This window comes from Convolutriloba macropyga, chromosome 14, assembly GCF_964194025.1.
Source record: "Convolutriloba macropyga chromosome 14, txConMacr16.3, whole genome shotgun sequence".
Taxonomy (NCBI): Eukaryota; Metazoa; Xenacoelomorpha; order Acoela; family Convolutidae; genus Convolutriloba; species Convolutriloba macropyga.
In genome coordinates this window covers 16,661,029-16,675,404 of record NC_134481.1, presented here as the reverse complement: position 1 = coordinate 16,675,404, position 14,376 = coordinate 16,661,029, and the positions used below count along the sequence as shown (strand labels likewise).

The 14,376-nt window shown below is 33.3% G+C and overlaps 1 protein-coding gene across 3 annotated transcripts in view; it reads left to right on the top strand.

Moving 5' to 3' along the window:
• Positions 1–14,376, top strand: part of LOC142353237 (glycine receptor subunit alpha-2-like) — a 391,226-nt gene that overhangs the window by 351,235 nt on the left and 25,615 nt on the right. For all 3 annotated transcript variants that reach the window (XM_075405470.1, XM_075405469.1, XM_075405468.1), the window contains exons 3-5: positions 4,402–4,479; positions 7,859–7,926; positions 8,310–8,539. In XM_075405470.1, the coding sequence (XP_075261585.1) occupies positions 4,402–4,479; positions 7,859–7,926; positions 8,310–8,539 (376 nt within the window). The remainder of the gene's footprint in view (positions 1–4,401; positions 4,480–7,858; positions 7,927–8,309; positions 8,540–14,376) is intronic.

Here is a 14,376-nt window from a genome sequence, read left to right as displayed (position 1 = left end):
AATTTTTAGGGGCGTTTCTCAAGTCCCTTGAACTGTAAATTTTTATTTTCGAGCAAGCTCCACTTTCTTCAATAAAGCAGCCGAGCGACGAGCGAACTAAAATCACAAACCGCAATTTTCTCTTGGTTATTTGGCTAGACAAAAATCTGTGACGTCTTAAAATTGGAACAAGTTTGTAATTCACGTCTTAATTCCAAACGATTTTCTCCGTCTGATGTGAAGATTGATTCCCTAATAAACGCAATATTCCCTCAGTTCTCTGGGGAGTCTGATTTTAATTATTGCGAGAAGTTCACTGCGCATGTTTGTCTAAGCCGTTGCAAATTTGCCCATAGGCTGCTAAGAAGGTCGACCTGATTTTGGCATATTTGTACACAATTGACTATGAAACTGTTTATAAGATTGGCAGAAATCTATAACAAAGACTAGAAATTGTTTAATTGATGTCAACTCGTTTAGATAAATAGTTAATTGCTTCAAGTTAATCCAAGTAGTTCAGTAATTTCTGGTTGACCTAAAAGTTCTGCGAGAAAATGGAACACAATATTCTACTTGAAGAGATTTTTGTATTTGTGTGATATCTTTTTACTAACGTGATATATTTCCTTCATGTGAAATCTTTATTCGCCATTTTGTTTCATGTGAACAATTTTTCCCTGCCCAAACTGCTCGAATTTCCGTTCAATGCACTCATTGGTTAAAAATCTGCTGAATCACTATATAAATAGCCGAAAACTGCTCAATAAACGAAGTTAAGGTCATAATTCCGCCCCTTCATTCACAATTCCGCAATTTATGTTCTCTCTGTTCTTTTTGATCAAAGAATGAGTTAAATCATACACCTGAGATCAGTACAATAAAAGCAGGATTGGTATTTTTCTTTCAAACAAATTGTTCCAACCGGCCCGTCATGCATCAAATGCCTACTTCTCAACATAAAAAGCTGTACATAAAAACTTGTCTTTGAAGGTCAAAATGGTCAATTATGTACACTATGGATTATGTGGCCCATGTCCAAAAAAGAAAATTTCAAAAAAATGATGTGACAATATCGTGACAAGTCGCGCAAATTTACTTGAGAAATCTGCCAATAGCCACGTGATGTGGTACCAAAAAGCTATTCATACACCTGAATATTTTTAAAGAAAAAAAGCGTCAGAAACAACGTGTGGAGTTCAAAAGAGTTTTCTAGTAATGCGTCATTACTCCTTTAGCCCTTCTAACGTTTAGCATGCATTTTTTGTTCATACGAGTATGCATCAGTCTTGTTCAGACTTGTACAAAGGTCATACAAAGGCATCCCAGTTCCTCTCAATCATTTTCTTTGAAAAAACTAATCTTCTGATCTTTTTAAAACTAGGGAGCATTTTATTGGTCGAAAATTAGGGTTCTAAGAACCAATTCTTATGAAAATTTCAAAATGCCTCTAGAGATTAGCTTGATGGGATATCTAACACTCAATATCCACCCAACTGATTGTTTTGACGTCCAAAACATTAATCAATTGTTCGAACTATTTTTTTGTATGCTTCGAACAAAACCCAGTTCAATATCTTCAAAATAATGAGATAATTCCGAATCAAAAGTCTGTCACTTCAGTTTTATCCATAAAAACTTTCTGAAGGATTGATAAAAGCTTCTTTGAGCACATTATTATACAATTCTGATCCAAAAAAAAAGTTGAATTCCAAACCAATTGTTTGCTGCATTTTTTCTCGAAAACGCCAAAAAAAATAAACAGGAATTCGTCTAACTGAACTTCTCGAAATCGCATCGTAGGAAAAGAACGACTAATGAGTCACTCGGTTGCGTTCTAGGGATGTTTTTGGATCTTCCAAAAAATCGTTTAGTAGGCATTTCTTTTTTCATGCCTGAACACTAATCAAGCTTACAGAGCACAAATTGTATAAAAATTAAATCTGTGGTAGCAGTCGTAATGATTATCCTCTATTTCAATAGATTATTAAAATTGATGAAAAAATGAAATAACAATTTTTGGCAATTTTTCATTATGCATTCTGAGCAATAACCTTTTATCCAATTATCTATAAAAAAAATAGGAAATTTCGTGACAATAAAGAAAATCAAAACGTGAAAATGGGATGGCTTTATACCAATGAATTTTGAGACAATTGTCAGAGGAGAAGTTGTTGCAAAAAAGCTTACTCGTTATTTTGCAGAATTAGAATTCAAAAATTCATGCTGTGTTAACTGCTGTTTTTCTCAGCAACCATTTCTCCGCGTTTATTGAAAAAAAAACAAATATTAATTAAAATTGCCAAATAAGGTGCAAAAAAGGCAACTACGTTGAGTCAAAACAGTATTAAAAACTTTCCCCTAACAAAATGCGTTAAAAAAATCAGTTTTTCCTCCATTATTACAAAAATGCGGCTAGTATAAAGACTAATTTTTTTCATTATTTTTGTTTGCTTTTTCAAGGTTTCGCCTACCATATAATTATTATTTTAAAATTAACAGGCAGGGCTGGAGAGCTGAATGTTAATTATATCCTCGACCTACATACCGCTCGTAAAAAATCTATTATTTTTCTTTTCCAAAATAAAGAAATGATGTTTCTCCAAGCTTCGATCTTTTCGCTTTAATTTCGTTTACTTTTGTTGTTTTTCTATTTGCGATGTTTAGACGATTTGTTCGAACAAAAAGCTTTATCTTAATTTTTCTTCAATTTTGAAATCAGTTCGAGGAAGATTTTAAATTATCATGAGAATGCCAATAACTGCAAGCACGATTAAAACTCTGCTCCTTCAGTTGCAGAGGGCTCAGCTAACTTTGTCTTTTTGTCTTTATATTTTTGTATTAGATAAATAGGCTCTAAAGGGAATTATATGAAAAGAATTTGCGTGCCTCAGCTTTATTCTGTTGGCTGATTCCGATTAAAACATATGAAATGATTATAAAAAAGAAATTAATTTGATGTCTGAATAGAATTGGGCAGAAACCGTAGAAAATAATTTGACTAGATCTTCAATGAGAACCTTTTTAACTAAAATTACCATTGATTTTCTGTTTTATAAAATTTGGTGCTTTAAATTCACGCAAAAAAAGATATCGAAAATTTATATTAAGTGCATATCCTTTACAGCAATCTAAGTTGAATAATCAATTAATCAATAAAATATACTTCAAAATGTGTTTGTCAAAGCAAACTGACACAAAACCCGTCTCCAAAAAGACGCCAGAGTTTTTTTTATACTCAAAACAACGCTGATTTTATATGGGAAAATCTTGAAAAAATTTCAAAACTGCTTTTGTTTTTTCAAGACTTGAGGTGATAATCAAATTGCAAGCTATTGCAAAAATTTTATTGTCGCTCGATAAGTTATCTGGTTCTTTTCCATTTGCACCAAAGCCACCCGCCCCCCAGTACGTTATGCGCCCCCCATTTACAGTGCACGTGCCATTACATAGTAAATTATTATGTAAAAACATGACACGTGCGACTGAGGGTGCAAATAATATGCACCCACTAAGCTGAGGAGGCACAAACGGAAAACGTCCATCTTTAGAAAATGGTACGATTATTACATCATTTTATTATTACACCACCCGTTCTGCGTTTGTTTTTTGAGGAAAAATTCAGATAGCGTTGTCAGATTATTGTAAAAACAAGTCATATCAAACCTTTGTATAATATTGTTTCATATCTAATTGCAAATTTAAGGGAGAAAATGTAACTTTATAAATGACCATTTTCGGAAAATTTTTACAGTGAACTGTCAATAATGTCGTCCGGACCAATTCGTCATTACAGTTGGTTGTACTTTATGTCAAATGTCATTTCAATTCAGGTTAATACTGCTATTTTATAAAGTTGCACGGGTCTGTAAATTTTACTTTATAATGGCTTACGTCCAAATTTGAAGCTGTGCGGTTGTTACTTTTTAAATACCAGGCAAAAACATGTTTATCTGGAGATATGCAGCAATGATTTAGCCAAACCCTGTAATGATTGTATAATTATCATTGTGCCTGGATCTTGTAAAAATCTTCCGAAAAAAAATCCAACGGAAAAGGACAACTATTTTTAGATAGGAAATCAACCCTTATGGAAATAAAGACACCACAGAAATAAACCCCCACTTGACTGTTAAAGAGCTGCGCATTTGGCCATGCCTCGTGAGCCACGGCCATGCTTTAGCAGCCCGTGGGACCTGATATTAAACTATCACAACCGAACAAATTATCACAACCAAAATTCAAAATTAAAATGGGGCTTTATTTCCGTGGTTTTTTTCCTAGACACCTCTTGACAAACTTGCGGAAACAGAAAACCTGTTTTCCACTTTGAAGTTGCTCTTTTTAATCTAAACATTTGTGAAAGCACTTGTTGAAATTATGATTACAAATTTTGCAATAACAATACTATGATTATGATTTTAGACATTGACACTGTGGAAACTTCCATTTTGACGAATGTGATGCAAAATGTGGATTACAGATTGAGACCAGGCATGAACAGTAAGTTCTTGAGCTGAATTTCCATCTCGACATTATAGCAAATTCTTCTATCTTTAGTTATTACAGAAGCGCACATGAAACAAAGTCGCTCAACAAACTTATTTGAAGAAAAAAATGGTCATAAAATGACCTCTAAGATATATATTAGCACTGACAGCTCTGATTCTGGTTCTTTTTATATACTGATCGTCAAAAGCAAGTTAGCACCCCCTAGTTTTACGAAGCAAAACTTCAATTATTGATGCAGTGTTACTGCAACTTTTTTACTTCATTGATCCCATACACCTGAGGTTCTGCCTACTTGTGATATTCGGATATTACGTAACGATAAATCACCAGATAGCCCAATGTAAAATTGATCAACTCCATCCAAGTCTCTCAAAAAAAGAATGTTGTCACGATATCACATTTTATTCGCATCTTTTGCCCTCTAATGTTTAACGCAAAGGCAAACTCAATCATAGTTATACCAACGTGACAAAATATCACCTTTTGAAACAATTTTCTTGTTACTGTGAAACGTGGATGAAGTAGATCAACTTCACATTGGAAGTTCAGGTAAGTCAACGTTGTGTTTTGTCTGAATTTCCTAGTTGTCTAATATAGGGGATCAGTGGTGTAATTTTTTTAAAAAAAGTCATTTTAACTTGGAGAATGTCTCAAAAACTGATCTTTAATTCGTAAAAAGGGGATGCTGATATAACTTTGCCGTTCAGTATAGTTGTATTATGGTTCACGGTGACAATGTCAAAAACTATGACGTCAAACATAAATACAAAGGAATATATTTTAGACGTTATGATTTCATTGAATGGCATCTCAAAAACAGTTAATTTCTTCAATTTTTTCATATAACAAACTTGAACGAAAAATGTCCTCGGAGAAGAGAGCAAGTTGAAAATGAGAACTTGTGTCTTCTAGTGCTCCATTTTTTGTGTGCCGAACAAAATCTGGATATTATGTCAAGTTGACTTGAAAAAAATTGAAGTAGGCTTTGATCATAAAAACAATGAGTTTATAGCTTTACTTTTCAGTGGATTTGAAAATGCTCAAAATTAAGTGAGCATTTTGTAAACCGCGAAGGATGTATACAATATAACTCTTTGACGAACGGTCTGATTTCATTATATTCAATCATACATTAAACTTTTAGAATTTTTGTTGTAGCTAATGAGGAAACCAATTGTTTAACAAGGACATGTCTTTTACTTGAAAAGTTCTGTTTGGTCTGATATTGTATTTACATTACAAAACATTAGGACGAATGATCTACCTAATCAAAATTGAATGAGAGCTGCAAGGCTTCAGCTTGTTAACATGATATGTCACATGAAGCCATCTCATTAGAGAGGCACTGATCTCCAGCAATATTTCATATTCATGATGTAAACTAATTTTATTTAGTAGAACATGAGTGGTACCGTAGTTTAAAAAGTAGTTTCTTGTAATCTACAAGTTCAAAATACAAAGAAAATTACCTGGGACACTTTACTAAATTTTTTTGTCCATGATAGCTTTTCAGATTATTACAACTTTCTTTCACTCAAAATGATCAAACTTAGTAATGATAAAATAAACAATGGTCGTAAAAAGTAAAGAGTTTAACACTTCATACATTTTTAAGGTTCGTTGTCAACACTAAAAAACACTTGAATTCCAAAGACAGGTATAATTACAATCCGAGTGTAGGAAAAACGTGCAATTTAATTAATGATGATTTGGAGAAAAAACGCATCAATTGAGGTAATTATTGTAGTGAAGGTGGGTGGTATTATTTCTAGAGTTAAATTAACAATTTTTAAATAGTAAGACATTTTATAGCTGTTCCATTCCTTTTCTTAGCGGCTCAAAAAAGTACAATTATGTAAAAACACTTCTGGCGTCGTCTACTTGTTAAGAACTTGCAAAAATCATTCTGTAATGTGTGCTCACTGATTTGATAGCGAAGTTGAAATCTTCACATGACTGAATTGCTGCTACGAATCTGAAAATTGACCGTAGTCTCAAGTAATATTTCTATGTAAGAACTGTTCTCTCTTTTTTCATAGCACATTGTGTCAATTTTTTATTAAAATTTTTTCAGTCCAAGTTGATAAATTTTTGGAGAATATCTGAACATATAATTTCTGTAAGCAGTTGCGGTACACCCAACGAAAGTTTTTTTAAAAAATTAGCTTTCCGTAAAACAAACATGGTATCTAAAAATCGCAAAAGTACAAATTTTGATGAAATCAAACCATTTTCCGTTCAACTCAATATAAACTGAGAACAATTTTTAGCAGAAATCAGATGATATATTTGTAATACGAAACATACGTTCAGTTAATTTTACTGTATGAGGTTTGGATGCAAGGGACGGCTAAAACAGCGATATTAATCAAATTGAAAAGAGAATAAAGAAAAAACAGAAACCCGGTTAGAATTCTACATACCAGACGTAAATTTAATTTTACTGAGCTAAGTAAACATTTACACAAATAAAAAACAAAATCTTTATGAACTGCGAACTGCTGAAAGTTATTATTAAAGAAATAAATAACTCAAAGAAAATGTGCAAATCGTGCAAAATCTTTTCATGGAACTACAACTCCAGAAAACTTTTATATTGTTGCTTCTATGTTCTGGAATTAATATAATAATAATAATGAATTTTTCTGAATGATCAAATACAGACATTATACAAAACAACTTCTTTCGTAACAACAAATTGTGATCATCCGAGAGAGAGCACCAAAAAGGCCGTTGGCCTGTCAAGTGGTGCCTCCAGAGCAAAATATGAACTAGCTAGTGTAAAGACTGACTGCATATTCAAGTTTTAATATATATAGGAATTGTCAACTAAGCCTTTTTTTTCACCAAAATGCATTCAATAATTCTTTATTTAGTAAAATATAATTATCGCGAAACATATGTAAGAAACATTCCGTTCCTTCTGTTTTTAAATTTACAATTTCTTGAATAAATGAAAAATCAAGTCTTGCGATTATGTTGAAAAGATTTCTTGCGATATGTCATTATCATTAAGAAGCGACTCTTGTCAAGATTGAAACAATGCACAACGGTTTTTTGTTTTTCGAAGATTTTTATCTCCCGTTCCTTGCAAATGGGGTTTGTTGCTTGAGCTATTCTTGTCACCAGCAATTCAATAATCGTCTCATTTCAACTCTTTCGATTGTTTTCATTCTTTAATTAATGGTTTTTTGCTAATAAGAAACCACAATGGTTCCTTGAGGCAGTTTCATGTGTCACCGGCAGACCTATCAACTTCAGCAAAGAAACAAAACAGAAACTTTATTGAGTAGTTGGAGTATAGAGATTTTTCTGAGCTTCGAAACTATTCATTTGTCACTTTTTAAACTCGTGTCCTGATCTTTTTTAGAACGGACTCTAGAAGTGGATGTGTCGATATGGGTGTACAACATTGGGCCAATCTCCGAAACTAATATGGTAAAAAAATAATTACGACTTGTTTAAAAATGCTAATCTGACAACTTTGTAACAAATTATGAATTTCAAAAATCAATACTTTTAGTTTACAAATATTGATCTACAAATTTCGTTTTCGTTATCGTTTGGTAACAAACTAATTCGAGCTTGTTTATTGATAATACGGTCTTTGAACCCTTAAAAGAGGCGAGGGTAGACAGTAGTAGCATACATATGATTATAATGGTGCAAAAATATTAGTTTTAGACGGTCACATCCAACGGGAAGGGGGGGGGTGGAGGGAAGGAGGGAGGGAGGGGGCGGGGGAGGTCCAGATCAATTATTTATTTATTTATTTATTTATTTATTTATTTATTTATTTATTTTCATTGTGTTGTATGTAGAACTTCCGCATTGACTTCTACTTTACCCAGTCGTGGGTTGATGAGAGACTGGACTTCAGTGGGAGTGTGTGCAACCAGACCAACATCACATTCACCATCACAAATGACCAGCCAATCTGGATGCCAGACACGTACTTCCCTAATGCTCTGGAAGCAGAGACCCACTCTGTCACCCAAGAGAACAGGGCCATCTGGCTCAGATCAGATGGAAGGGTCACCACCAGCAGCAGGTCATTCCTACTTTGTTTTGAAAAGTCACCCTACCCGGGTCACCCATCATACAGAAGTTCTCAGAAGTTAATCTATATGACTCATAGTTTTTGCACTAGGTCATATATAAATGATTTATCACAAAATTTTTACCGAAAATGTTAAACTGTTATACCCTAAGTTTTAACACCCTAGGCTAAATTGGGTCCTTCCAGGATCGAGAAATGATCGCAAACCAAACGAATTTTATCGGGCGGCTTAGCAACATGCAATCAACGCCCTTTCATTTTTTGTCGTAAATAATGGAACTTGAAAAAAAATCGTTTAATATCGTCGAAGCATGGCAAAATGATGTAAAACCGATGTTTCATTATAAATCTTGACAAACTTGTGTTGACATATTAGTTTTCTTGCACCTCAAATAAAACAAGCTAGCACTGGAATACTGAAAAAAAAAACATGTTATTTTGGTTAGGTAATGTTAGACTGAGAGCAAATAAAAGCGGCGGAACACTGTAAGACAATTTTAGTTGATCTAATTCAAGTTTTCAAATTAACCTCAATCTTGTTCTCTCAAAAATGGCTATGGTGCGTGATCAACGCAATTTATTTTATGGAGAATCGAGTGCCCCATGAACAGCAATTAAAGTTGTTTAGATCCTTAGAAACAAAACATTTAATTTGTTGCTGAAACTTTTTTTTTCAAAGTCTGAAGAATGCAAAAAATGACAAATAAATAGAGAGATAAGCTACGCTAGATGAGAAAAAAAGAGAGGTCCAGAGACCTCTCAACGGAAGCTGGCATTTTACCAGCAGAAATGTTAATAAATCAAAACAGAAATGTAAAAATCAAAACTAACATTTTTCCAAACTCATACAGTGTTGAAAATTCTCCCTATGTGGAAATTTTTGGTGAAGCAGAAACAGCTAATCTTGTTAAATGCAAAGCAAAGTGGTCCTCGTAACGAAAAGACTTCAGAAGTAAAACGCAGCTGCTTCAGCAATTCATGCTTGTACCTTTAGAATGAAGTGTTACCTCCCTTGTCAAATTGGGACGGTTATCTGCTAAGATCTTGCAAGACTCTTGCAAGACTCTTGTATGATTATGCGTCATCTTGTAAGGGCTCTTACAAGACTCTTACCAGATAACCGTTAATCTTGCAAGATTCTTAGCAGATAACCGTTGTTCTTATAAGATTCTTACCAGATAACCGTCGACTTTGTAAGACTCTTGCCAGGCATCCGTCGCTCCAGAAAGGTTCCAGACAGAAAACCAATGCTCTTGCAAGACCAACATAGCTATAAAAAGCTTTCTAAAACGTAAAAAATGACCCCCAAACATACTTAAAAACGCCCATAAGGGGCTTGAACAATATATAACACATAAAACATTGTCTCAGCAAGCAAGGTTCGTGAGCTCAGTAACTATGTGTACCAATTAGAAACCTATAAATCGATTTCGAGATTTTTTATAGGATTTCTAAAAAGGTACCAGTTTTTTGGCTCTTTTTTCTAACAAAAATCTGAGACAAAACTACACATCAACATACATCATAAAGAAGCTAAAACAATAAAAAAATAAAGCACCTTGATTGAATGAGTCGCAAGAAAGGATATAATTATATAATATATAATAATAATATAATATAATAAGTGAAAAAGTCGATATTTCCGATTGAAATACGAACTTTTTTCTATGAAAGTTAGGCGGACCAAACTTTTTGCATTACAACCTAAATAGTACTGGTAGTCTGGGATATCAATTTGGTTCACTTTAAACAACTCTAAGATCCGATAAAATTTAACTATTTTTTAAAATATAATAAGCGAAAAAGTCGATATTCCAGATTACCCCAAAAAAGCAAAAATCTGCAGCTTTTTTGTGAGGATGTCATGAAACCACATCTGCTTGTTTGGTAAGTATATTAAGAAAGAATGCCTTTAAGGTGACCACAAATAACCGCGGATTTTTTAAATTGAGAGGCAGAAAAATTTTGAATGTTGGCCTTGCTGACAAACAGCAATACTTTTTATGTAGCTCATTTCGTGTTTTAAAGTTTTTTTGCGTTGAAACCTCTCTTTCTGTTGTGTTTTTCGATAGGGTGGAAAACACAGGCTTTTTGGGTGCTTTAACCAAAAAAAAAGATGAAACGCGTATCTGGTAAGGATCTTGCAAGTGTCTTACCAGATAACCGTTGCAATCTTGCGTCTTAGCAGATAACCGTTATTTGCAAGACTCTTACAAGATCTTAGCAGATAACCGTTTTTCGCAAGAATCTTGCAAGATCTTAGCAGATAACCGTCCCAGTTCGTCTAGGGCTACTTCGGAAATTATTTTTATGTTCAGCAATCAAGCGAAAATTGATTTAAATTATTGTGAAGTAAACAGGAAGATAAAATGCAAAAATTTTTTGATTTGCAGATATTAACCAGTTGTTTTTGAAAATAATTTTTCTGGTCAAAAATGAGGTGAGAAAAACCCAACTTCTTGATGCAAGGATCGTACATAATTCTACACGCCTTGTTGTTATATTACAAATAATTATATCACGACCTTTTTTTTATCATACAACGAGTTTTTCTCACATTTTTTGTCAATCGCAAACGCACAGCAGTTGACATGACTAAATATCATGATATGACAGTAAAATATTTGTTGTTATGGCAAAGATAAATTTAAATGAGAAACATCATTCGATACCAGAAAAAAATCTATTCAAATTTCGGCAAGATTTTGGAAGGTCCGGTGATGTTTTTGGTCATAAAATTGTTAATTCAAATTGAACTCAGAGTTCCTCGGATATTTTTGTTTGAAAAGAAATAGTCTTCCGCAATTGATTAGATTTGGCTCTTTAACTTTTTGGCTGTCGGAAAATGCGTTTTTATTCAAACTGCTTCAATTTTTTGTTCCGTATTTCCACCTTTCAAATTAAAATTACTTCAAATCTTTTTAACCTCCTTCGATTAACTTGATATTAGTTTTTAACAAGCTAATCAGCTGTGGGACAAATTAAACAAGAATTAGTGTGTTAATCGCTCCTCAATTGTCCCCTTTTCCAATTTTCACAGGTGCCCAAATCCTGAAAGCGAAGGAGGAAAGTTTAATCTTTGGACTTTATTTTGGCATTGATTGATGGCCCAAATTTTGGGAGACATGCTGAAAATGGACTTGCTTGAATCAAAAAGGGCGTTCGGAAATAAAACAACCACAGTTTCCATAGGAGTAAATGTATGCTTTAGAAAAAGCGTTTTGGTTCATATTAACTTAATCAGATATTCAAATTTTGACCAATAAAAAAAGTTAATTGTGTAATTTATAACAACTAAAAAATCATTTAATTAATTTATGCTCTAACCCAAAAGAATGTAGGCAGGTATTCATTCCTATTGCACCATTTTTAGATGGGTGCACAATCTTGTCATATTTTGACTGATGAGATTTGTGGTTAAAAAAACGTTGGTCACAAAAAATAACCATTACCTACACACAGACGGGTTAATGCATTTTACATGATAATTTTAAGAGTTGGACAAGATAAACTGCACAAACAAATTTTGTATTCATATTCACTCAATTTATAGTAAGAATTTAGTGCAGAAATTTTTGGTTCAGAAAAATTTAATGGCGATAATGGATTTAGAGCTTTGGATATATTGGAACACTTCAGTTTTAGCATCTGTTGAAATGTGCTAGAATTTTCTCGCACAAAAGTTATTAAAATCAGAATCTAAAGTTTTTGGAAAAATTTACAATCCATGATGCCCCTCAAGAAGCTGAGTAGCGTTAGTTAAACTGAGGTTTTTTTAACCTGCAATGCATTCAAAGACTTGATAACTTAAAAACAAAGTTATTAGCTCATATATAATTCTGTTTATGAGATTATTTTTTCATTACGCCGCAGATATATACCCAAATCGTCAAGGGCAAACATGACCGATCTGTGTATCTCTTGTTCGTTTTTAAATATGTTATCACGAATCTTCTCAACTTATGTATCTCTTTTTCGATAGCAACGTAACTCGATTTTGCACTATAATCCGCAATTAAGCCTAATTTAATGCGCGTTTTTGCCCATAAAAGTGGTTTTTAAAGCTTTACTACTACTATACTAGCAGTAGTAATAAAGCATTAATGACCACTTTATTACTACTTATCAAATGTTTCCTACACCGGTTCATTGAATCTAGACCAGTATATCAACTGAAGATATGGCAGGCACAAAATCGGCCAGTCCCACATTGCTATACCAAACATTTTTTGAGCAAGGGATTTTTCGGGAAAAAAATCAGACTCGACCAGCCAAAACAGATAGACCAGCGAAATTAGATTAGACCAGAGAAACAGATAGGCCAGTGAAAATAAATTTGACCAGTGAAACTAGATTCGGTGAGTCCCACATTGATATACAAAGCATTTTTTGAGCAAGTGATTTTTCGGGAAAAAATCAGATTTGACCAGTGGAAATAGATAGACCAATGAAAATAGATTTGGCCAGTGAAAATCGATTCGGCCAGTCCCACATTTACATACAAAGCCTTTTTTGAGCGGGGGATTTTTCGGAAAATCAATTTTTGTGGAACTACTACTGACAGGAAAGTCCAGGAAATTGCTTTTTCTTCAAAGTTGTTTGTATTTAAATCACTTTAAAGCTTTAAAAATTTCAATTAAACCTTTATTTAAGTGCTTATTACAAGGTATTAAATCACTTTTGCATGCTCAAAAAGCATACGTTTAATTAGGCTCAATTGCGGATTAGAGATACTTTTAATGCGAAAATTAGATACCTAAGGTATCTAATACTTGTCACCTATTTTACAATTTATTTATAATTATTTATATTATTATTTATTATTTATATTATAAGTATTTATATTTCGCAAAAATGAAGCAACTCTTTTTCCAAAAAATAGGGTACGAAGCTAGTGTCCTAATTTTGATCATTTTATCTATCTTTTTTCGAGCGGTATTTACTAATGCGGAAATTGTGGGGTGTACTTCTGCGTCGTAGTGTTAATTGAGGTTTTCTTATTCGTTATCGAGGCAGTAGTAGGGCAAAACTTCTGAGTGTTAGATTACAAAATTTTCAAGCCGCTGAAATTGTTCAAATTGTTTTTGATTCAGTGCATTCTGTCCAAAAATGTGAAATAAAAAAGACCATTTTTTCTCTGGCGTATAGCGTTCAACTTTTTTGATCACAAGCTCAAGAGCTTGAAAAAAAAGATTCCGAAGTTCTAAACAAAATTGGATTTAATGCGATTGTACTTAAAATAGCATTGGCTAGACGATACGCTACAAAATTTCAGGCAAGGAATCTTTAAAGTCTGTCTCAGAGAAACAAATTTTGATATAATTTTGGCTATAGGCTTGCAAGACAATGATTTGTTGTCAAAACGTGAGATTCGTCAACAAGATCACGTTAAGTTCAGCTTTCATTAAACATTTACGTTTATGATGTTTTAAAAAATTCTGCTAATTATTCGTGAACTACTTTGAAACACATGAAAATATCTTGAGTGTTTGAACACCCGATTGAAGGGGACTTAGTCTAAAACTCGTTAATTTACAACCAATTGGCACAAGATATTAACTCACCATGAATAATTTGTCAATTCAACTCAGTTAAATTTAAACAAAGTTCAATGCAGCCTATTTCATTGTCAAAAAAGGCCCGTACATATCTTGCTCTCTTCCTAAACGGCACTATTTCCAGATGAAATCATGATAATTCACGTTTTAACTTACTTAATTGTTTGGCAATAGTTTTGCGAAAGAACAACGACAAAAACAAACTGACTATAAATAACTGCGCATTTGGCTATTCCTCGTGGGGCCCGGCCAATTTTTAGCTGACCGCGG